Raw genomic sequence first — 20,220 nt, forward strand, 5'->3', positions numbered from 1 at the left:
AAACCAAATCAAACTCAGATGTAATCTCAAGGTGTTTTTGTGGATTTCCTATCCCTAGTCTTTTCACAAGCTCATCAGTTTCTTTTTCTGTGATGTGAATTTAATTGGTTTCAGCATAGGTTCAAATTCAATAAACATGTGATTACCCACCATGTGGAAGCAGTACACTAAGTGCAGTCATAGTCTATGTTCATATAATCCTTACATACACCCCATGAGGAATTACCCCACTTTTTTTCAGATAGAGAAAATCCCGTAAAAACTATGACTAATCCGTGATATGTGACTAATCAGGGGTGTTATAGGAGTTATAAGTCAGGTTATTTTATCCTTAAATCTATTATACTTTCCAATAAAATTATAAAGAGAAAATCTTGAAAATGCTATCTTGTCCACGTTCTGTGGATTGGGGGGAAGATCAAACATCTGATTCATCAAAGGAAGATTCTGTTGCTGACTCATTAAAGGAAGATGATGTAACATGTTGGTTAATGCCATGGCTTTGGAGTTAGGCCAACACAGGGATGAACCCTGGCTCTTCAGCTGTGAAGAAATAGCAGGACCCTGACTAAAGTTCCTCGGGTTTTAACTTCCAAGCCTCAGTTTCTTTATCTACCAAACAATAGTAATACAACATTTCATAGAGTTGTAATAAGAATTGAGTATGATACTGAATGTAGAGCATGTAGCAGAGTACCCAGCAAATTGTACAGATTTTTGTAGTTATTATTCATAGTAATAGTGAAGATAATATTCAAATTGGCTAAAGAAAGATGTTTATTATTGTGTTCAGGGAAATATGAAGATTTAAGAAAATTATATTGATCTCACTGAAGATTTTTAGAAATAAACAACCCTTGTATTTGTAACTTTAGCTGATGCTTTTTTAAGGTATTTTAAAATATGGAGCCAGATTAGGACATTTTCAGATTATGTTCATATTTCGGTGATGTTGCTAATAGATTGGGAATAGCAGCATGAATGAGACATGTGAAGAGTCTCCTGCCCTCTTTAAAAAAGGGATACAAAAATAATTATATTCTTTGAGTCATAAAAAAAATTCAACAACTGTTATACAGTGATTATACAACTATTTTGACAGGCTCTTAGAACAATTTCTCCCCTTAAAAATCATTCACTTTCTACTAGAGTTAATGTTTTAGCACAATAAGTCAGAACTTTATCTGTAAGCCAAGAGAAATTAATTTGGTTTTCATTATATATAAATTTTGTTAAAATTAATTGAAAATAATTTATACAATTAATGGCAGAGAAGTTTGGCCTTTAAAAACCTTCCCGGTACAAGTTGCCTAGAATGGAAGTATACGGGATCAGCTTCACATATATACACATGTATATAATTCAGGATTGATTATATTAAAACAAGCTGAAGTTTCCCCAAATTTAGATATAATCATAGAGTTTTACTTAAGTCCTCTACGCTTCTCCACGTAGACTTAGTCAAAATACATCAAAGTGTTTAAAGTGATAACCCTGAATATTTGTATATTATGAGGTTGACAAAATACAAAGAACCTTGTGAAAAAACCAGTACCTTAAATATAGATTCTTTGCAGATAAATCTTTCATGAGATTGAAATAGATAAATGTAAGAATGGTTCATCCTTTTTAGAATAATCCAAATATCTGTTACTGGGAACTGACTTGAAAATAGTATGTGCTCTTTTAAACAAGAAATCTCAATTTGTAAATATAAAGGGGCAACGTGTGTGTGTGGGGAGGGGGGCACATGTGTGTGCCAGTTTATTCATATCATTGTCACCCTTTTAATTAATCATCCTTTTAACTAAGCAGTGAATTTTAAGGCTTTAACCTTTAGGTCTTCAATATATGATCTGTTTTGTAGCAAAAACCTCTTAAATTCAAATTATAATCCTGTTTTCATTTCTTTTCTCAGATGATGAAACATGCTTGGAATAATTATAAACGTTATGCCTGGGGATTAAATGAACTGAAACCTATATCAAAAGAAGGCCATTCTAGCAGTTTGTTTGGTGAGTAGAATGTGCTTTGGTTTCTTAGTGACAGTAATTTTTCTCCAGTTGACAGAACCTGTGAGAGGTGACATTTGAGTACCCCTCCAGTCCATGTAGGAAACTTGCATACCTGATGGAAGTTATCTGCGAGGACTGTGCATAGTATGTCCTTCAGACTGAGCACCGTATGTTAGAATCACTTACCTACCTTGAAAAAGTGATGCCTGAGGCACACTTCCAAAGATTCTCATTTAATGGACATAGGTTCAGCATCATGATTATTAGCTCCTGGGGTGATATCCAGCAGAGGAGCATTTGGTCCACTGCATTAACTGCTTCCTATCAGGTAAAAGTTGTGTCTTTATTGATTAGCTGGCCAAGGCAGCCTGCCATGGTGATCTTCACTGTATCTTGGTGACTCCCAACAGTAGCTCTAGGTTTCTTCTGTTTGTACCATGGAAGAGAAAGTGCAAATAGATTACGTCAGTTATTTGAACTTTCATTTGTCTACTTTGGCATGCTTTATTGCTTTTGCTCCTCCCAGCATCCCTTGGTGATTGGTACTGTGGATGTTAATAACATTCTCACTGTGGAGGTGAGGAAGCTAGGTAACAGAAAAGTTGGATTCCTTGGGTCACAGAGGTACCCAGTGAGTGCCCTTCTCATTTCACTGGATTCTTCTTTAACCTACACAATTTTGCCCATAAGTCCCAGGATTAAGGGAATAGAGTCTTATTCTGACACTTCTTAATTCCCCATAGAAAATGTGACTTTTTATACTGTAACTGAAGGTGTTAAATAGTATCAAATCATACAAGCAACAGTGTCAGCTGACACTCATGACATGCCAAGTGCCATTTTTCCGACATCTCACTTAACCTCATTATCATAGGCATTTTATAGATAAGAAAAAGGCAGCTCAGAACAGCTTGCCACGTATTAGCCACGTACTAACTAGCCATGCTGGGGCCAGACCCAGATGTGGTTAAGGTCAGAGTCCATGGTCCTAATCACCACACTATGCTTCTCTCCATTTATTCAGGATCTTCCATGTGGTGGGCTCTCCTTCTAGCACTGGTTTAATCACCGCAGTACAAGTCTTTGCAGAGTTCCTGGCCTCGTACAGAAGACTTGTGTGTAAATAGTTGTCAAATCATTAGAGGGCTCAGGAGATATTCATCTGAAGTTCAGATACTCATATGAAGCAGGAACTCAGGTAGGGAGAAAGGAATTGTGAGAGCAGTGAGGGAGAGCTGGAAGAGGGGCAGAAAGGCTGGTTGGCCTATTACAGTGAAACAGTTTAGAGATGAAGAGAGCCTAACAAACTTGGAGTAGTGGCAGTAGAAGCGATTTCAGGTGTTTTTATAAAGTCGTGCTTTCACGACACAGTTATCAGCAGGGATGATGAATTGCAGGAATTGAAGACAAATTCAGAAACTTCATGCTGACTCAGAGGACTTTATTTTTTTCATTGTTTACTATGACTTTTAACATCTAGTTCTGTTTTTGTTTTTATCCCTATGAAAGTTGCTCACATCGATAAATCAGTTTTGTGTAAATTTGTCATAATGTTTATCGAAGAGATTATTTGGTTCTCTGTTAATAAAGTGATGATTTATTTTAAATTATTATGAAGCATTGAAACCTAATAAGTCTCTTAATATGGAATGTGCAGATGAAGAAGACAGGACTTCTCAATGAGTGAAAATATCAGTGAGGGTGACAAAACATGAGAGACCTAACTCTGGGAAATGAACAAGGGGGTAGTGGAAGGGGAGGTGGGCGGGGGGTTGGGGTGACTGGGTGATGGGCACTGAGGGGGGCACTTGGGATGAGCACTGACTGGGTGTTGTGCTATATGTTGGCAAATTGAACTCCAATTAAAAAAAAAAAGACATGACTTCTCCATTCTGAGGAAGTTTATAGACTAAAAGAGATGTACACAAATAATTATAAATGGAAGGCAGAAAGTGATGAGTGCAAGACCAACATAAAGCCTTCATGTCAAGGGAGTTCAGAGGAAATGAATCATCGAGTCGAGATGGGCTGGGTGGGTGGGAGGGGAGGTTAGGATCAGTCAGGCCTTCAAAGAGGTGGTGAAATTCCATTTTTGAATAATCACTTATTAGAGCTATCATAATTTTAGATTTAATTATATTTAAAAGTTTTGCACAGGTGTACTTTTATGTGATTACATTAAAATTAATATGTGTGTTGCTCCTCTGTTTCGGATCTACTTTTTTCTTGCTAGAGAATGCAGTCACAAATGAAATTCTGAGAGATTATTTTCTACAACTCAGAAGAAACTTTAAAGATTAGTGTATCAATCCATACCCTGTGATAATGATTAGTTGGGTTTTAATGCAGCTTTAAAATTTTCTTTCGTGATAGGAATTTTAGATTGTGTTCAATATTACCTTTTATTAATAAATTCAGTATTATCCTCTCCCTCTCCCTCTCTCTCTCCAGGTTTGGTCAATTTGCTTGTATGTATCTGTCAAATATTTTAATAGTTATTTTTCTGATATTTTCAGGTAGTATTAAAGGAGCAACAATAGTAGATGCCCTGGATACTCTTTTTATAATGGAAATGAAAGATGAATTTGAAGAGGCAAAATCATGGGTTGAAGAAAATCTAGATTTTAATGTGGTGAGTTAAACAAAAGTTGTCAATTCAGTTCTTAAATCTCAGCTTAACATGGACAAATTCTGTTGTGGGGCAAATGATGGTGTTACATGACCTAGCAGAAACAATGCAATTTTAAATAGTACCATACTATATTCTTGCCCTCCGTTACTACACAAGTACATGTCTTTGTTTTTTGGCAAATTAAAATGTAAAGAAAAGGAAATGAAAATTTATGGAGACCTACATGTGTCAAACATTCATGTTCAAGTCTCACAACCATCCTGTGAGATGGGCATTATTTTCATACCTGTACAGTTTAGAAATTAGAACTTTAGAGACTCATCCAGATCACAGCTAGTTGCGTGTCAGAGCCTCAGTGAGGCCAACACAGATCTGTGTGGCTCCGTGCTTGTGTTTGGCACTGGGGCAATTTCACTACATACAGATGCAGTCTGCCTTTTATTCCATATAACCATCCTGCTTTCCTATATCTATGCTATTCAGTCGGATCCTGAGTCAATTCTTACATACATGTGGAGCAAAAAAGATAAAAGAATGTACTGCTTTGTATTCTTAATTGGGTGATGTTGATACATCAGCGGACCTGGGGTGCATAACCTTCTTTCATTAAACCTTCGTAGTCCGTCTGGCAGAGGATCATGTTATTCTTTGGGAAAAATTTGTCTCCAACACAAAATCTTTGATTACAAAGCTGACATGCAAAGCAGTCCAGGTGGTAAACATTGTCCTTGGCGCACATCACCATCTCAAAGGCCCTGGCACATTGTTTTGATTTTGTTAAATTAACTTTTGTTAATCAGAGCACAGGGTGCCAAATGAGTGAGCTCTGCAGTTCAACAAAGACCACAAGAGAAATTAAAACAGAGAAATTTATTACTCACAGGTCCTGAGGAGTTGCACAGCAGGCCTCTAGGGGCCACAACGGGGAGGTCAAGGCAGAGGACAGATAGACAGGACCTGGGGCACATGCCTTTATTAGAGTGTATATAGTCCTTTGGGGTCCTAGGCTAAAGCCAATTTGGTCAATGCAAACCAAAAAAGAGCTAGGGTTTGGTAAGCTCCACAAACAAAAAAAGGGGTCTTTTCTGAGGAGTGCACAAGCCCTGGGAACTGAGGGAGACTGTTGATCACAAGGACGACTGGGGGAGTCATATCAGTAACTTGCATTTGCTTGTGCCTCTGCGGGCTGTTATCCAGGGCATGCGCTTGCATGAGAGGCTGGCATTGCTTGAGGTCCCCCACAGGCCGCCTGAACGCTGAGGCAGCAATACCATAGAGATGCTCGGCTAAACTCTCAACGTACATCCAACAGCAGCTCTGTCTCCTCTTGCACAAGTACAGTTTCCAGCTTTGTTCGTTGTATGCCCTTATCTGAATAAAGTTTTGTCAATATGAATTTGAAGTCCTTTAAAAAATCTTGTATGCATACTCTCATTCTTAACAAATTCTTCGAAACCCATTATTATACACCAAGGAAAAAGTTCAGAATTAAGGAGAATGGACACTTCCAGTCCTTCTTGATAATTTTTATTTGGGAGGACACCACCATGTCAGAGCTAATCTCATTCCATAGTCACTATTTTACCTCACATAATGAGGTTGACAAAGCATTTGTTTTAAGAGGAGTGTTGGCCCAGCTTTTTTTAGTCATTCACTCATTTGGCATTATTGGTATTATTTTTAATCTGAGATTGTTCTGCAGAAAGCATAGCAGACCTCTTGTCCATCTGGTATTCATGCAATAATTATCTGTAAATCCCCATAACCAGGCCCAAGCGACATGCTCTGTGTTGACAATGGGCAAAGAAAGATTGTTTCCCTGTCAACATCTCCACTTTGTGGAGCTCTTATTCTCCCACAGACCCAGTGAGGATACCAATGGCAGAGTGTTAAAGATTAGTAAAACTAAATCTTTTTCCTAACTCTGCATTAAAAACCTATGTAAATTAAAACTTCAAATATTTTGTCCCAACCCTCTTATTAATTGCCTTATATGCCCCATTTTGGAGATCACTGCCTTAAAGAACAATTAGATAAGTCTATGTTTAATCTGCCTTATAATTGAATTGAGAATATAAAGAAGACATATGCCAATATAAAGGGACCTTGGAGATCAATGTGTTCAGCTCTTTCATTTTAAAAATGAGAAAACAGACCCAGGGAGCTGGTGATTTGCTCAAGGTTCTACAGCTATTTGATTGGAATGACTTGTGGTAGCTCTAATATTATTAATGGAGTATGAAAAATTAAAGCAGTGAAAAAGGAAATTCTGTTTCTTTTTGAGGGTTTGTTGTCTCTTACTAGCATTACTGTCCCACCTTGTTATTTATAAATTCAGCTACCCACCTTTTAATAGGGCTTGTCTTGAGCTATCTGTGGGAGAGAAAATGGATAGTGTGTTCCCTTCCTGCAACCCTCTCAAGAAAGGTTTGGAGAATAGGAACTGAATCCTTCCAAAATCAAGTATTGTTTTTTCCTGCTGTTACCCAGTATTTTTTTCTTTGTTTATTTCTCTAATTCAAGTACAATTAACATAGTTAGTTTTGGGTATACAACATAGTGATTCAACAATTCTATATATTATTCAGTGCTCATCAAGGTAAAAATACTCTTAATCCCCTTTACTATTTCACACACACACACACACACACACACACACCACATACACACACACACACAGACCCTTGTGTTAACACCAGTTCCCTGTATTTAAGAATCTAGTTTAGGGGGATTTTTCCTCTCAGTTTCTTTTTTGTTTTGTTTCTAAAATTTCCATATATGAGTGAGATCATATGGTATTTGTCCTCCTCTGACTAATTTATTTCACTTAGCATTTTACTCTCTAGGTCCATCCATATTGTTGCAAATGGCGAGATGTCATTTTTTCATGGCTGAGTCATATTCCAAATATATATCTCACATCTTCATCCATTCATCTGTTGATGGACACTTGGGTTGTTTCCATATCTTGGATATTGTAAATCATGCTACAATAAACATAAGGGTACATGTATCTTTTCAAATCAGTGTTACCATTTTCTTTGGATAAATACCCAGGAGTGGAATTATTGGATCAAATGGTATTTCTCTTTTTGAGTTTTAGAGGAAGCTTCCTACTATTTTCCACTGTAGCTGCATCAATTTGGATTCCCACAAGTCTTCCCTATTCTCCACATCTTTGCCACCACTTGTTATTTCTTGTGTGTTGTGACATTCTGACAGGTGTAAGGTGATATCCCACGTGATTTTAATTTGCATTTCCCTGATGATCAGTGATGTTGAACATCTTTTCATGTGTCTGTTGGTCAGCTGTATGTTTTTTTTTGGAAAAATGTCTATTCAGGTCCTCTGCCCATTTTTTAATCAGATTTCTTTTTTGGTCTTAAATGCTAAAATTTTTTGTATATTTTGGATGGTAACCCCTTATCAGAAATATCAATTGCAAATGTCTTTTCCCATTCAGTAGATTGCTTTTTTGTTTTGTTGATGGTTCCTTTGCTGTGCAAAAGCTTTTTACTTTGTATAGTCCCAATCCTTTCACTTTGCTTTTGTTTCCTTCTCCTGAGGGAATGTTTCTACCATGTCAAGGGAATTACTCCCTGTGTTTTCTTCTAGGAATTTTTTGGTTTCAGATCTCACATTTAGGTCTTTAATCCAGTTTAAGTTTATTTTTGTGTATGGTCCAAGAACGTGGTCTAGTTTGATTCTTTTGGATGTGCCTGTCCACTTTTCCCAACACCACGTGTTGAAGAGGCTGTCTTTTCCCCATTGTATATTCTTGCCTTGTCATAGATTAATTGCCCAAATAAATGTGTGTTTATTTCTGGATTCTCCATTCTGTTCTATTGATCTACATGTCTGTTTCTGTGTCAGTACCGGACTGTTTTGATTACTACAGCTTTGTGTAGTATATCTTGAAATCTGGAATTGTTATGCCACCAGCTTTGTTGTTTTTCAAGATTACTTTGGCTATTTGGGGGCCTTTGTGTTTTCATACAAATTTTAGGATTATTTGTGCTAGTTCTGTGAAAAATGATGATATTTTGATAGAGATTGTATTAAATCTATAGATTGTTTTGGGTAGTATGGATATTTTAGCAGTATTGGCTCTTCTAATCCATGATCATGGAATATTGTTCCATTTGTGTCACCTTTAGTTTCTTTCATCATTGTTTTAGTTTTCAGAGTACTCCTCCTTGGTTAGGTTTATTCCTAGGCATTTTATTATTTTTGGTGCTGTTGTAAGTGGGATTGTTTTCTTAATTTCTCTTTCTGCTGCTGCTTTGTTAATGTATAGAATTACAACAGATTTCTGTATATTAATTTGTATCCTACATCTTTACTGAACTCATTTATCTAAAATTGAATGATTGAAGACAGGAAAGTAGATGTTAGTGCTACTAGACCTGAATAGTATCTGATAATTAAAGAATTGCTTCCCTAGACCTTCCCAAATAATGCCACAATTCTTTGCTTTCATGACTGGCAGTAGTCTGAGAAACCTAAGAATCATTTATTTAAAAGAACTAAGTACAAAGGCCTCTCAAGCTAACAGACAAGATAACAGAAAGCAGTTGGCTGACCTCAGACCACTACCAGGTGACATGAATGTGTTCTATGGACCGTGGGGACTGTGCGGAAGCAAAGGGAAGGAATCTAATAGGGGGCATCAGACTGTGGAGAAGAGCCAAATTTTTTGTTTCCTTACTTGTAACATAAAGCAATTGGACTATTGTTAAGTGATTGCTAAGCTACTGACCTTTAATGTTTTTTTTAAAATTGTACTTTTGTTTTTTAATAAGATTTTATCCTATTAATTGACAGACTTGTGAAAAGTAAGTACCATGTTAGAACTGTTATTGATAATCTTGGTCTGTATCTTTCAAAATATACTTTAAAAATCATAGCCATGGGTCTCAAATTTCTGTTGATTATACTATTGCGAATGTGAGAGGTTTTCAAACGTTTATTATAGTTCTCTCTTTGGGCATTGTCCTATTTTCCTTTAAAAGAAAGTTTATCAAAAAAAAGTTTGTCAATAGCAGCCAAGTGATAGTACTTCTTACATTAAAATTAGTAAATAGGGAACCCTGGGTGGCGCAGCGGTTTAGCACCTGCCTTTGGCCCAGGGCGCGATCCTGGAGACCCGGGATCGAATCCCACATCAGGCTCCTGGTGCATGGAGCCTGCTTCTCCCTCTGCCTGTGTCTCTGCCTCTCTCTCTCTCTGTGTGACTATCGTAAATAAATAAAAATTAAAAAAAATAAAAATGAAAAATGGTTGAAATGGCAAACTATGCACACACACACAGAGACACACACACACACACACACACACACGATGTTGATTTCTAGAAGATGCAAACAGGCCCACCAGATCAAGGGCAGGGCATTGCAGGGGCACATGATTTAAAAAAAAATAATAATAAATAAAAATAAAAAATAAAAATAAAATAAAATTAGTAAATAAAATTTAGGGAACTTATACTGTTTTACTCTCTGAATCATTATTTTATAATCTTCTTCAGCTTACAGTTTTGTAGTTGGTTTTAATGTCTTATATGAGAATGTGCTTTCTAATGACTCAGGTTACCCAGAGATTCGGGTGACTATCAACAATTACACGCTTTTCTTTCTGAAAACAAACTTTTCCCATTTATCTGAAGGGTAAAGAAACTGGAAAAGCTTAAGCAAAGAGAGAAAATGTGTTTTATTTTTATGGATAAAATGTAATGTTATTCCAGCATAGATAAATTATTGCTTGTTTTTAAATTCACACTTTTTCCTGAGAAAGCATTATAATTGACAATGTGAGGGTATTGCAAAAAAGTTAATGTATCCAAATTTATTACAAGGGAAAAAAAGAAGAAGGAAACAGAAACACTGATATTGAGCATTGGTGTATCCTGTGGTGCTCCTGAGTATAAACCAATCTTTCAGTCAAGAATAAATTTGTTTGTATGTGAAATATTCAATTTGTATCACTTAAAGGTATAAAGTAAATGTTTTTTATTGGTTTATACAGTCATTAAAATTCATTTAATTAAGGCATAGCAAGTTGATTCAATTTGCATACTTGGTAGCACAAAGTTCAAATGGCTTTAATAACAGACTTAAAATAAATCACTGAGATAATATGTAGGAGCATGGGCCTCCTAGGTGGAGCTTTGTATTCCATTCAAGTATCTGGAGGCACATAGGTCTGGGCAGACCTCTAAGGGTAGACTCCAATGGATGAGTTTTCTGGTTTTAATTCAAAGTAATCCTAAAACAAAGAATGTAAAACAGATTCTTGATTGCTCGTTATTATTCATTACTTCATTCATCTACTATTCACCAAATACCCTTTAAGGATCAGTTACTTACCCTCATGGAGCTTATAGTCTAGAAGGAAAAATAGAATACTTAGCTAGAACCAGGTTTTCTTAGGAAGAAGTGACGGAAAAAGGAAAATACCATCTAAAGAGTGTGAGACATGCCAAGTATTATGCTAGGTGATTTTTTCCAATAGGTTATCTCATTTAGTGTTTGTGACGACCATACAGAGTAAGTGGTATTTTCCCTGTTTTTATAGATGAAGAGGCGATTAATTAACCTGCCCCAAATCATGCAGCAAGTAAAAGCCGTGAGTGAACAAGGGCTGCCCAACTCAGTGACCCTTTTTTATTGGAGAGGAAATACGAAGAATTGAGAAATATATAGGCAGCCAGAGAATGAGTCCTCCAAGGTTAGGCATATATTCTTAATATCACAGCACTCATTAAAGTGCATTTTTCCATAGGTATTCAATAAATTCTAATTAAATGAATGAGAAGTTAAGCTCTCTTGCCCCACTTCCCAATAGACTGTGCTAGACTCAGCTAGAAGACAGGCTGACAGGGTGTACAGGTAACTGTACTGTGCCATATTTGAAATAGTTAGAAATAATCTGGAGTTCAAGTGCAGTTGATCTACCTGTTTTTACCTAGCCTTCTTTCAGAAGGGATTTGTGATAGCTCCTGGTACAGGAAAATCATTAAAGCAAGGACAAATGCTCAAGAGTTTCATCTCTGGGCATTTTTAAATTCAGTTCTGAGCTTCCTATTCTTTACTGTCACCTCAAAGAAGTATTGATCCCCTACACCCTCACATGGGAAATGTTGAAAACTGTCTTCAGTATGAATTTTATAGAATATGTAGAAATTTTCTCCAGAGGATAATTTCTTGTATAAAACCTCAGTGAAAGCCAAATTTATGTTAAAATTACTATTAAAAAGCACTTTTCTTCATTGAGGTCAAGTGAGACCTTTGTCTGAGAGGCCGAGCTTTGAGAATGATTAGCCTGTTCCAGACACTTACCTAGGAACACATTGAGAATGGTGGTCTTGAGCAAGCACCTGGATTGTACTTTTGATTGTAATGAATACTGTATGCTTTAGAAATCAGATACAAGGGGATCCCTGGGTGGCCCAGGGGTTTAGCACCTGCCTTTGGCCCAGGATGTGATCCTGGAGTCCCGGGATCAAGTCCCACATCAGGCTCCCTGCATGGAGCCTGCTTCTCCCTCTGCCTGTGTCTCTGCCTCTCTCTCTCTCTCTCTCTCTCTCTCTCTCTCTCTCTCATAATAAATAAAATATTAAAAAAGATATCAGATACAGTTGACATACAATGTTATATTAGTTTCAAGTGTACAACATAGTGATTTCACAATTCTATTCACTATGTAATGCTGATGACAATAAGTATAGTCGCCCTCTGTCACCATACAGTGTTCTTACAATAGTATTGACTAATTGAATATTTCCTATTCTGTACTTTTCATTCCTGTGACTTATTTTATAGCTGGAAGTTTGTACTTCTTAATCATCTTCATCTATTATCCCCACCTCCTCACCTGTAGCAATGACCGGACGGTTATCTGTATTTATGAATATGTTTGTTTTTGTTCATTTGTTTTGTCTTTTAGATTCCACATATAAATGAAATCATATGATATTTGTAAAGATTTATGGTATTCATCTGACTTGTTTTACTTAGTATAATAACCTCTAGGTCCATCCATCTTGTCACAAATGGCAAGACTTTATCCTTTTTCCTTGCTGAGTAGTATTTGTGTGTGTGTATGCACGCATACCATATATCTTTTTGAATTAGTGTTTTCATTTTTCTTTAAGTAAATACCCAAAAGTGGAATTACTAGCTCATATGGTATTTTGGTTTTTTGAGGCACACCCATACTGTTTTCCATGGTGGCTGCACCAGTTTATATTCCCACCAACAGTTTAATGACCCAGATTGTTCTTTTTTTTTTCTTTTTTTTTTTCCAGGTTGTTCTTTTATCCAGACAGAATGTCATCCTACTTTCCAGGAAAATAAGCTATAAGGTTCCCTGTTAGAAAGATGTAAATAAATTGACCTCAAAAAACAATTTTGTATCTTCTCAAATGCATGAATGAGTACTTGACTAAGGTCCAGAGTTCTATGCCATAGACCATGAAAGAAGTGACTTTTGCCTTAGCATTTGCCTTAGTCTGTTTTAGAGCAGCATTATATCCTCATGGGTACAGATAAGTTAATTATCTTGTTGAATAGAGTTATTCAGTATTTTCTATCTGAATGCTAATCAGAGCCTGCCAAGGATGATAATTTGGGTTTTGACTTTAAAAGGATACTGAGTTGTTCTCTCTGACAGTAATTAGTGATAGATTGGACTGCTATTTGAGGGCTCTTCTGGGTCTGCATAGTAAAACCAATCTATTCACATAGAGAAGATGGTTGTTTGCCTATCTTTGTGGCCTAAAGAACTTGCACTTTGTTCACTTTCACATGTATATCATATTACTTAAATATGAAACTAAAAGTTTCTAGGACATATGTTACACTAGTTTACATTGTTTAATACCTCAATTTAATCTGTTAAAAGGAGTTTATACTTTTTTTTTTAATTTATTTTTATTGGTGTTCAATTTACCAACATACAGAATAACCCCCAGTGCTTGTCAGCCATTCACTCCCACCCCCTGCCCTCCTCCCCTTCTACCACCCCTAGTTCGTTTCCCAGAGTTAGGAGTCTTTATGTTCTGTCTCCCTTTCTGATATTTCCCGCACATTTCTTCTCCCTTCCCTTATATTCCCTTTCACTATTATTTATATTCCCCAAATGAATGAGAACATATAATGTTTGTCCTTCTCTGATTGACTTATTTCACTCAGTATAATACCCTCCAGTTCCATCCACGTTGAAGCAAATGGTGGGTATTTCTCATTTCTAATGGCTGAGTAATATTTCATTGTATACAGAAACCACATCTTCTTTATCCATTCATCTTTTGATGGACACCGAGGCTCCTTCCACAGTTTGGCTATTGTGGCCATTGCTGCTATAAACATCGGGATGCAGGTGTCCCGGCGTTTCATTGCGTCTGTATCTTTGGGGTAAATCCCCAACAGTGCAACTGCTGGGTCGTAGGGCAGGTCTATTTTTAACTCTTTGAGGAACCTCCACACAGTTTTCCAGAGTGGCTGCACCAGTTCACATTCCCACCAACAGTGTAAGAGGGTTCCCTTTTCTCCACATCCTCTCCAACATTTGTGGTTTCCTGCCTTGTTAATTTTGCCCAATCTCACTGGTGTGAAGTGGTATCTCATTGTGGTTTTGATTTGTATTTCCCTGATGGCAAGTGATGCAGAGCATTTTCTCATGTGCATGTTGGCCACGTCTACGTCTTCCTCTGTGAGGTTTCTCTTCATGTCTTTTGCCCATTTCATGATTGGATTGTTTGTTTCTTTGGTGTTGAGTTTAAAAAGTTCTTTATACATCTTGGAAACTAGCCCTTTATCTGATATGTCATTTGCAAATATCTTCTCCCATTCTGTAGGTTGTCTTTGAGTTTTGTTGACTGTATCCTTTGCTGTGCAAAAGCTTCTTATCTTGATGAAGTCCCAATAGTTCATTTTTGCTTTTGTTTCTTTTGGCTTCGTGGATGTATCTTGCAAGAAGTTACTGTGGCTGAATTCAAAAAGGGTGTTGCCTGTGTTCTCCTCTAGGATTTTGATGGAATCTTGTCTCACATTTAGATCTTTCATCCATTTTGAGTTTATCTCTGTGTATGGTGAAAGAGAGTGGTCTAGTTTCATTCTTCTGCATGTGGATGTCCAATTTTTCGAGCACCATTTATTGAAGAGACCGTCTTTCTTCCAGTGGATAGTCTTTCCTCCTTTATTGAATATTAGTTGACCATAAAGTTGAGGGTCCACTTCTGGGTTCTCTATTCTGTTCCATTGATCTATGTGTCTGTTTTTGTGCCAGTACCACACTGTCTTGATGACCACAGCTTTGTAGTACAACCTGAAATCTGGCATTGTGATGCCCCCAGATATGGTTTTCTTTTTTAAAATTCCCCTGGCTATTCGGGGTCTTTTCTGATTCCACACAAATCTTAACATAATTTTTTCTAACTCTCTGAAGAAAGTCCATGGTATTTTGATAGGGATTGCATTAAATGTGTAAATTGCCCTGGGTAACATTGACCTTTTCACAATATTAATTCTTCCAATCCATGAGCATGGAATATTTTTCCATCTCTTTGTGTCTTCCTCAATTTCTTTCAGAAGTGTTCTATAGTTTTTAGGGTATAGATCCTTTACCTCTTTGGTTAGGTTTATTCCTAGTTATCTTATGCTTTTGGGTGCAATTGTAAATGGGATTGACTCCTTAATTTCTCTTTCTTCAGTCTCATTGTTAGTGTATAGAAATGCCATTGATTTCTGGGCATTGATTTTGTATCCTACCACGCTACCAAATTGCTATATGAGCTGTAGCAATCTTGGGGTGGAGGCTTTTGGGTTTTCTATGTAGAGTATCATGTCATCGGTGAAGAGGAAGAGTTTGACTTCTTCTTTGCCAATTTGAATGCCTTTAATGTCTTTTTGTTGTCTGATTGCTGAGGCTAGGACTTCCAGTATTATGTTGAATAGCAGTGGTGAGAGTGGACATCCCTGTCTTGTTCCTGATCTTGGGGGAAAGGCTCCCAGTGCTTTCCCATTGAGAATGATATTTGCTGTGGGCGTTTCGTAGATGGCTTTTAAGATGTTGATGAATGTTCCCTCTATCCCTACACTCTGAAGACTTTTGATCAGGAATGGATGCTGTATTTTGTCAAATGCTTTCTCTGCATCTAATGAGAGGATCATATGGTTCTTGGTTTTTCTCTTGCTCATATTATGAATCACATTGATTGTTTTACGAATGTTGAACCAGCCTTGTGTCCCGGGGATAAATCCTACTTGGTCGTGGAAAATAATTTTCTTAATGTTTTGTTGGATCCTATTGGCTAGTATCTTGTTGAGAATTTTTGCATCCATGTTCATCAGGGATATTGGTCTGTAATTCTCCTTTTTGGTGGGGTCTTTGTCTGGTTTCAGAATTAAGGTGATGCTGGCCTCATAGAACGAATTTGGAAGTACTCCATCTCTTTCTATCTTTCCAAACAGCTTTAGTAGAATAGGTATGGTTTCTTCTTTAAACGTTTGATAGAATTCCCCTGGGAAGCCATCTGGCCCTGGACTTTTGTGTCTTGGGAGGTTTTTGATGACTGCTTCAATCTCCTCCCTGGTTATTGGCCTGTTCAGGTTTTCTATTTCTTCCTGTTCCAGGTTTGGTAGTTTGTGGCTTTCCAAGAACGTGTCCATTTCTTCTAGATCGCCTAATTTATTGGCGTTCATAATATGTTTTAAAAATCGTTTGTATTTCCTTGGTGTTGGTAGTGATCTCTCCTTTCTCATTCATGATTTTATTAATTTGAGTCTTCTCTCTCTTCTTTTTAATAAGGCTGGCTCATGGTTTATCTATCTTATTAATTCTTTCAAAGAACCAACTCCTGGTTCTGTTGATCTGTTCCACAGTTCTTCTGGTCTCGATTTCGTTGAGTTCTGCTCAAATCTTTATTAACTCTCTTCTTCTGCTGGGTGTGGGATCTATTTGCTGTTTTTTCTCTAGCTCCTTTATGTGTAAGATTAGCTTTTGTATTTGAGTTCTTTCCAGTTTTTGAATGGATGCTTGTGTTGCGATGTATTTCCCCCTCAGGACTGCTTTTGCTGCATCCCAAAGATTTTGAACGGTTGTATCTTCATTCTCATTAGTTTCCGTGAATCTTTTTAATTCTTCCTTAATTTCCTGGTTGACCCCTTCATCTTTTAGCAGGATGGTCCTTAACCTCCACGTGTTTCAGGTCCTTCCAAACTTCTTGTTATGATTTAGTTCTAATTTCAAGGCATTATGGTCTGAGAATATGCAGGGGACAATCCCAATCTTTTGGTATTGGTTCAGACCCGATTTGTGACCCAGTATGTGGTCTATTCTGGAGAAAGTTCCATTCGAAGACAGATGTGTATTCAGTTGAGTTTGGATGTAAAGTTCTGTAGATATCTGTGAAATCCATCTGGTCCAGTATATCATTTAAAGCTCTTGTTTCTTTGGAAATGTTTTGCTTAGAAGACCTATCGAGTATAGAAAGAGCTAGATTGAAGTCACGAAGTATAAGTGTATTATTATCTAAGTATTTCTTCAGTTTGGTTATTAATTGGTTTAAATATTTGGCAGCTCCCACATTCGGGGCATATATATTGAGGATTGTTAAGTCTTCTTGTTGGATAGATCCTTTAAGTATGATATAGTGTCCCTCTTCATCTCTCACTACAGTCTTCAGGGTAAATTTTAGTTTATCTGATATAAGGATGGCTACCCCTGCTTTCTTTTGAGGACCATTCGAATGGTAAATGGTTCTCCAACCTTTTATTTTCAGGCTGTAGGTGTCCTTCTGTCTAAAATGAGTCTCTTGTAGACAGCAAATAGATGGGTCCTGCTTTTTTATCCAGTCTGAAACCCTGCGCCTTTTGATGGGGTCATTAAGCCCGTTCACGTTCAGAGTTAACTATTGAAAGGTATGAGTTTAGTGTGATCATGATATCTATTCAGTCCTTGTTTTTGTGGATGGTTCCACTGACTTCTTCTTAAAGGGGAATTTTAAGAGTCCCCCTTAGAATATAAAGGAAGGGAAAAGAAATGTTGGGAAATATCAGGAAGGGAGACAGAACATAAAGACTCCTAACTCGGGGAAACGAACAGGGGTGGTGGAAGGGGAGGAGGGTGGGTGTTGGAGGGGAATGGGTGACGGGCACTGAGGTGGACACTTGACGGGATGAGCACTGGGTGTTTTTCTGTATGTTGGTAAATTGAACACCAATAAAAATTAATTAAAAAAAAATAAAGGGGCTATTTGAAGTTAGGAATTTTGGTCAAAAAAAAAGAAATAAAAGAAGTTAAAATAAAATAAAATTCTGATATCCTTTAATTTGAAAACAATGATGATTCTACAATAAATTATAATAGACCCATACTCCTTAAACACAGTTGGCTACTAATTTAGATCTCTGTCATCCTCCTGCATTAATAAAAAATTATGCTAACCAAAAAAAAAAAAAAAAAAAGGAGTCCCCCTTAAAATTTCTTGCAGAGCCGGTTTGGCGGTCACGTATTCTTTCAGTTCATGCCTGTCTTGGAAGCTCTTTATCTCTCCTTCCATTTTGAATGAGAGCCTTGCTGGATAAAGTATTCTTGGTTGCATGTTCTTCTCATTTAGGACCCTGAATATATCCTGCCAGCCCTTTCTGGCCTGCCAGGTCTCTGTGGAGAGGTCTGCTGTTACCCTAATACTCCTCCCCATAGAAGTCAGGGATTTCTTGTCTCTTGCTGCTCTAAGGATCTTTGGATCCTTTTTGTCTTTGGAATTTGCAAGCTTCAGTATTAAATGTCGAGGTGTTGAACGGTTTTTATTGATTTTAGTGGGGGGTGGATCTCTCCATTTCCTGGATCTGAATGCCTGTTCCCTTCCCAGATTAGGAAAGTTTTCAGCTAGGATTTGTTCAAATACATATTCTGGCCCTCTGTCCCTTTTGGCGCCCTCAGGAACCCCAATTAAACGTAGGTTTTTCTTCCTCAGGCTGTCGTTTATTTCCCTTAATCTATCTTCATGGTCTTTTAATTGTTTGTCTCTTTTTTCCTCAGTTTCCCTCTTTGCCATCAATTTGTCTTCTGTGTCACTCACTCGTTCTTCCACCTCGTTAACCCTCGTCGTTAGGACTTCTAGTTTTGGATTGCATCTCATTCGATTGATTTTTAATTTCTGCCTGATTAGTTCTAAATTCTGCAGTCATGAAGTTTCTTGAGTCCTTTATGCTTTTTTCTAGAGCCACCAGTAGCTGTATAATAGTGCTTCTGAATTGGCTTTCTGACATTGAATTGTAATCCAGATTTTGTAACTCTGTGGGAGAGAGGACTGTTTCTGATTCTTTCTTTTGAGTGAGGTTTTCCTTCTAGTCATTTTGCTCAGTGCAGAGTGGCCAAAAGCAAGTTGTATTGGGATAAGGAGAAAAAGAGAGGAGAGAGTGAAGGAAAGAAAAGAGAAAAAGAAAAAAGAAAAGAGGAAGAGAAAAAGGAAGAAAAAGAAAGAAAGGAACAAAAAGGGTGGGGGAAGCAAGCAGAAATCAAAAAGCAAAACAAAACAAAACAAAAACACGGGGGAGTATCTTCTGATTCTGTATACTTTATGTCCCTTGACTTCCTCTGGATCTTGTCCGTCTCGCTGGTCTTCTGGGGGAGGGGCCTGCTGTGCTGATTTTCAGGTGTTAGCACTTGGGGGAGCTGCTCTGCCTCCTGCCTGGTACAGGGCTCAGTGGGGGTTGTTTACCCCGTGAGGCCCCAGGAGGAACAACCCCAGTTGCGGGGCCAGCTCTGGAGCCCTGGTGTCAGCCCCAGCAGTAACTCCGCTCTCAGTCTGCAGGGCCTGGAGGCTCCGGGGCGGGGCCGCTGATCTGCTTAGCTTGGGGCAGGAGCATCTTTGCTCTCCTGGGCCCTCCCGGGCCTGCGCTGTTGGATTCACGCTCCCGGAGCCTCTTACTCTGCCGGATCCGCCTCCGATCCGCTCCCGGCCATGCAGCCCCCTCCGCACGGAGCCTCTTCCTCTGCCCGAGCCCCTCCGAGCTGCTCCCGGTCCCGCCTTGCGCGCTGCAGCCCTTAGGGAGCTCGGCGCGCTCTCCCCGGCGCTCAGGTGCCTGTTAGTGTCCCAGGGAGCCCGAGGGCCTCCCCGCCCTCCTGGGTCCTGCTCCAACTCCCTGCAAGGCCTTTCCGCCCGGGAAGGTCGGTGCAGCTCCTGCTCCTCCGGGACGGGGCTCTCCTGTCCTGGGGACACTCGCCCCCGCCTCAGCCCGGCTCCTCGCGGGGCCCCTCCCCCTTGGAGGCCTTCTGTTTCTTTATTTCTTTTTCCCCGTCTTCCTACCTCGATAGAAGCGCGAACTCTTCTCACTGTAGCATTCCAGCTGGTCTCTCTTTAAATCTCAGGCCGAATTCATAGATTTTCAGGATAATTTGAAGGTTTTCTAGGTAATTTGGTGGGGATAGGTGATTTGGGGACCCTGTTCTTCCGCCATCTTGCCCCTCCTCGCAGGAGTTTATACTTTTAATCCCCAAAATATTAATACAGCATGTACTTTGAAATACTATTTATAAAGATACCTTCTAAGCTTGAAAATAGACAAG

General features: G+C 38.3%; 1 protein-coding gene across 1 annotated transcript in view; it reads left to right on the plus strand.

Moving 5' to 3' along the window:
* MAN1A1 (mannosidase alpha class 1A member 1) overlaps positions 1–20,220 on the plus strand; it is a 168,814-nt gene that overhangs the window by 38,624 nt on the left and 109,970 nt on the right. Inside the window, exons 3-4 of the mRNA XM_072765203.1 lie at positions 1,919–2,015; positions 4,532–4,647. Coding sequence (XP_072621304.1) covers positions 1,919–2,015; positions 4,532–4,647 — 213 coding nt within the window. The remainder of the gene's footprint in view (positions 1–1,918; positions 2,016–4,531; positions 4,648–20,220) is intronic.

This window comes from Vulpes vulpes, chromosome 1, assembly GCF_048418805.1.
Source record: "Vulpes vulpes isolate BD-2025 chromosome 1, VulVul3, whole genome shotgun sequence".
Classification (NCBI taxonomy): Eukaryota; Metazoa; Chordata; class Mammalia; order Carnivora; family Canidae; genus Vulpes; species Vulpes vulpes.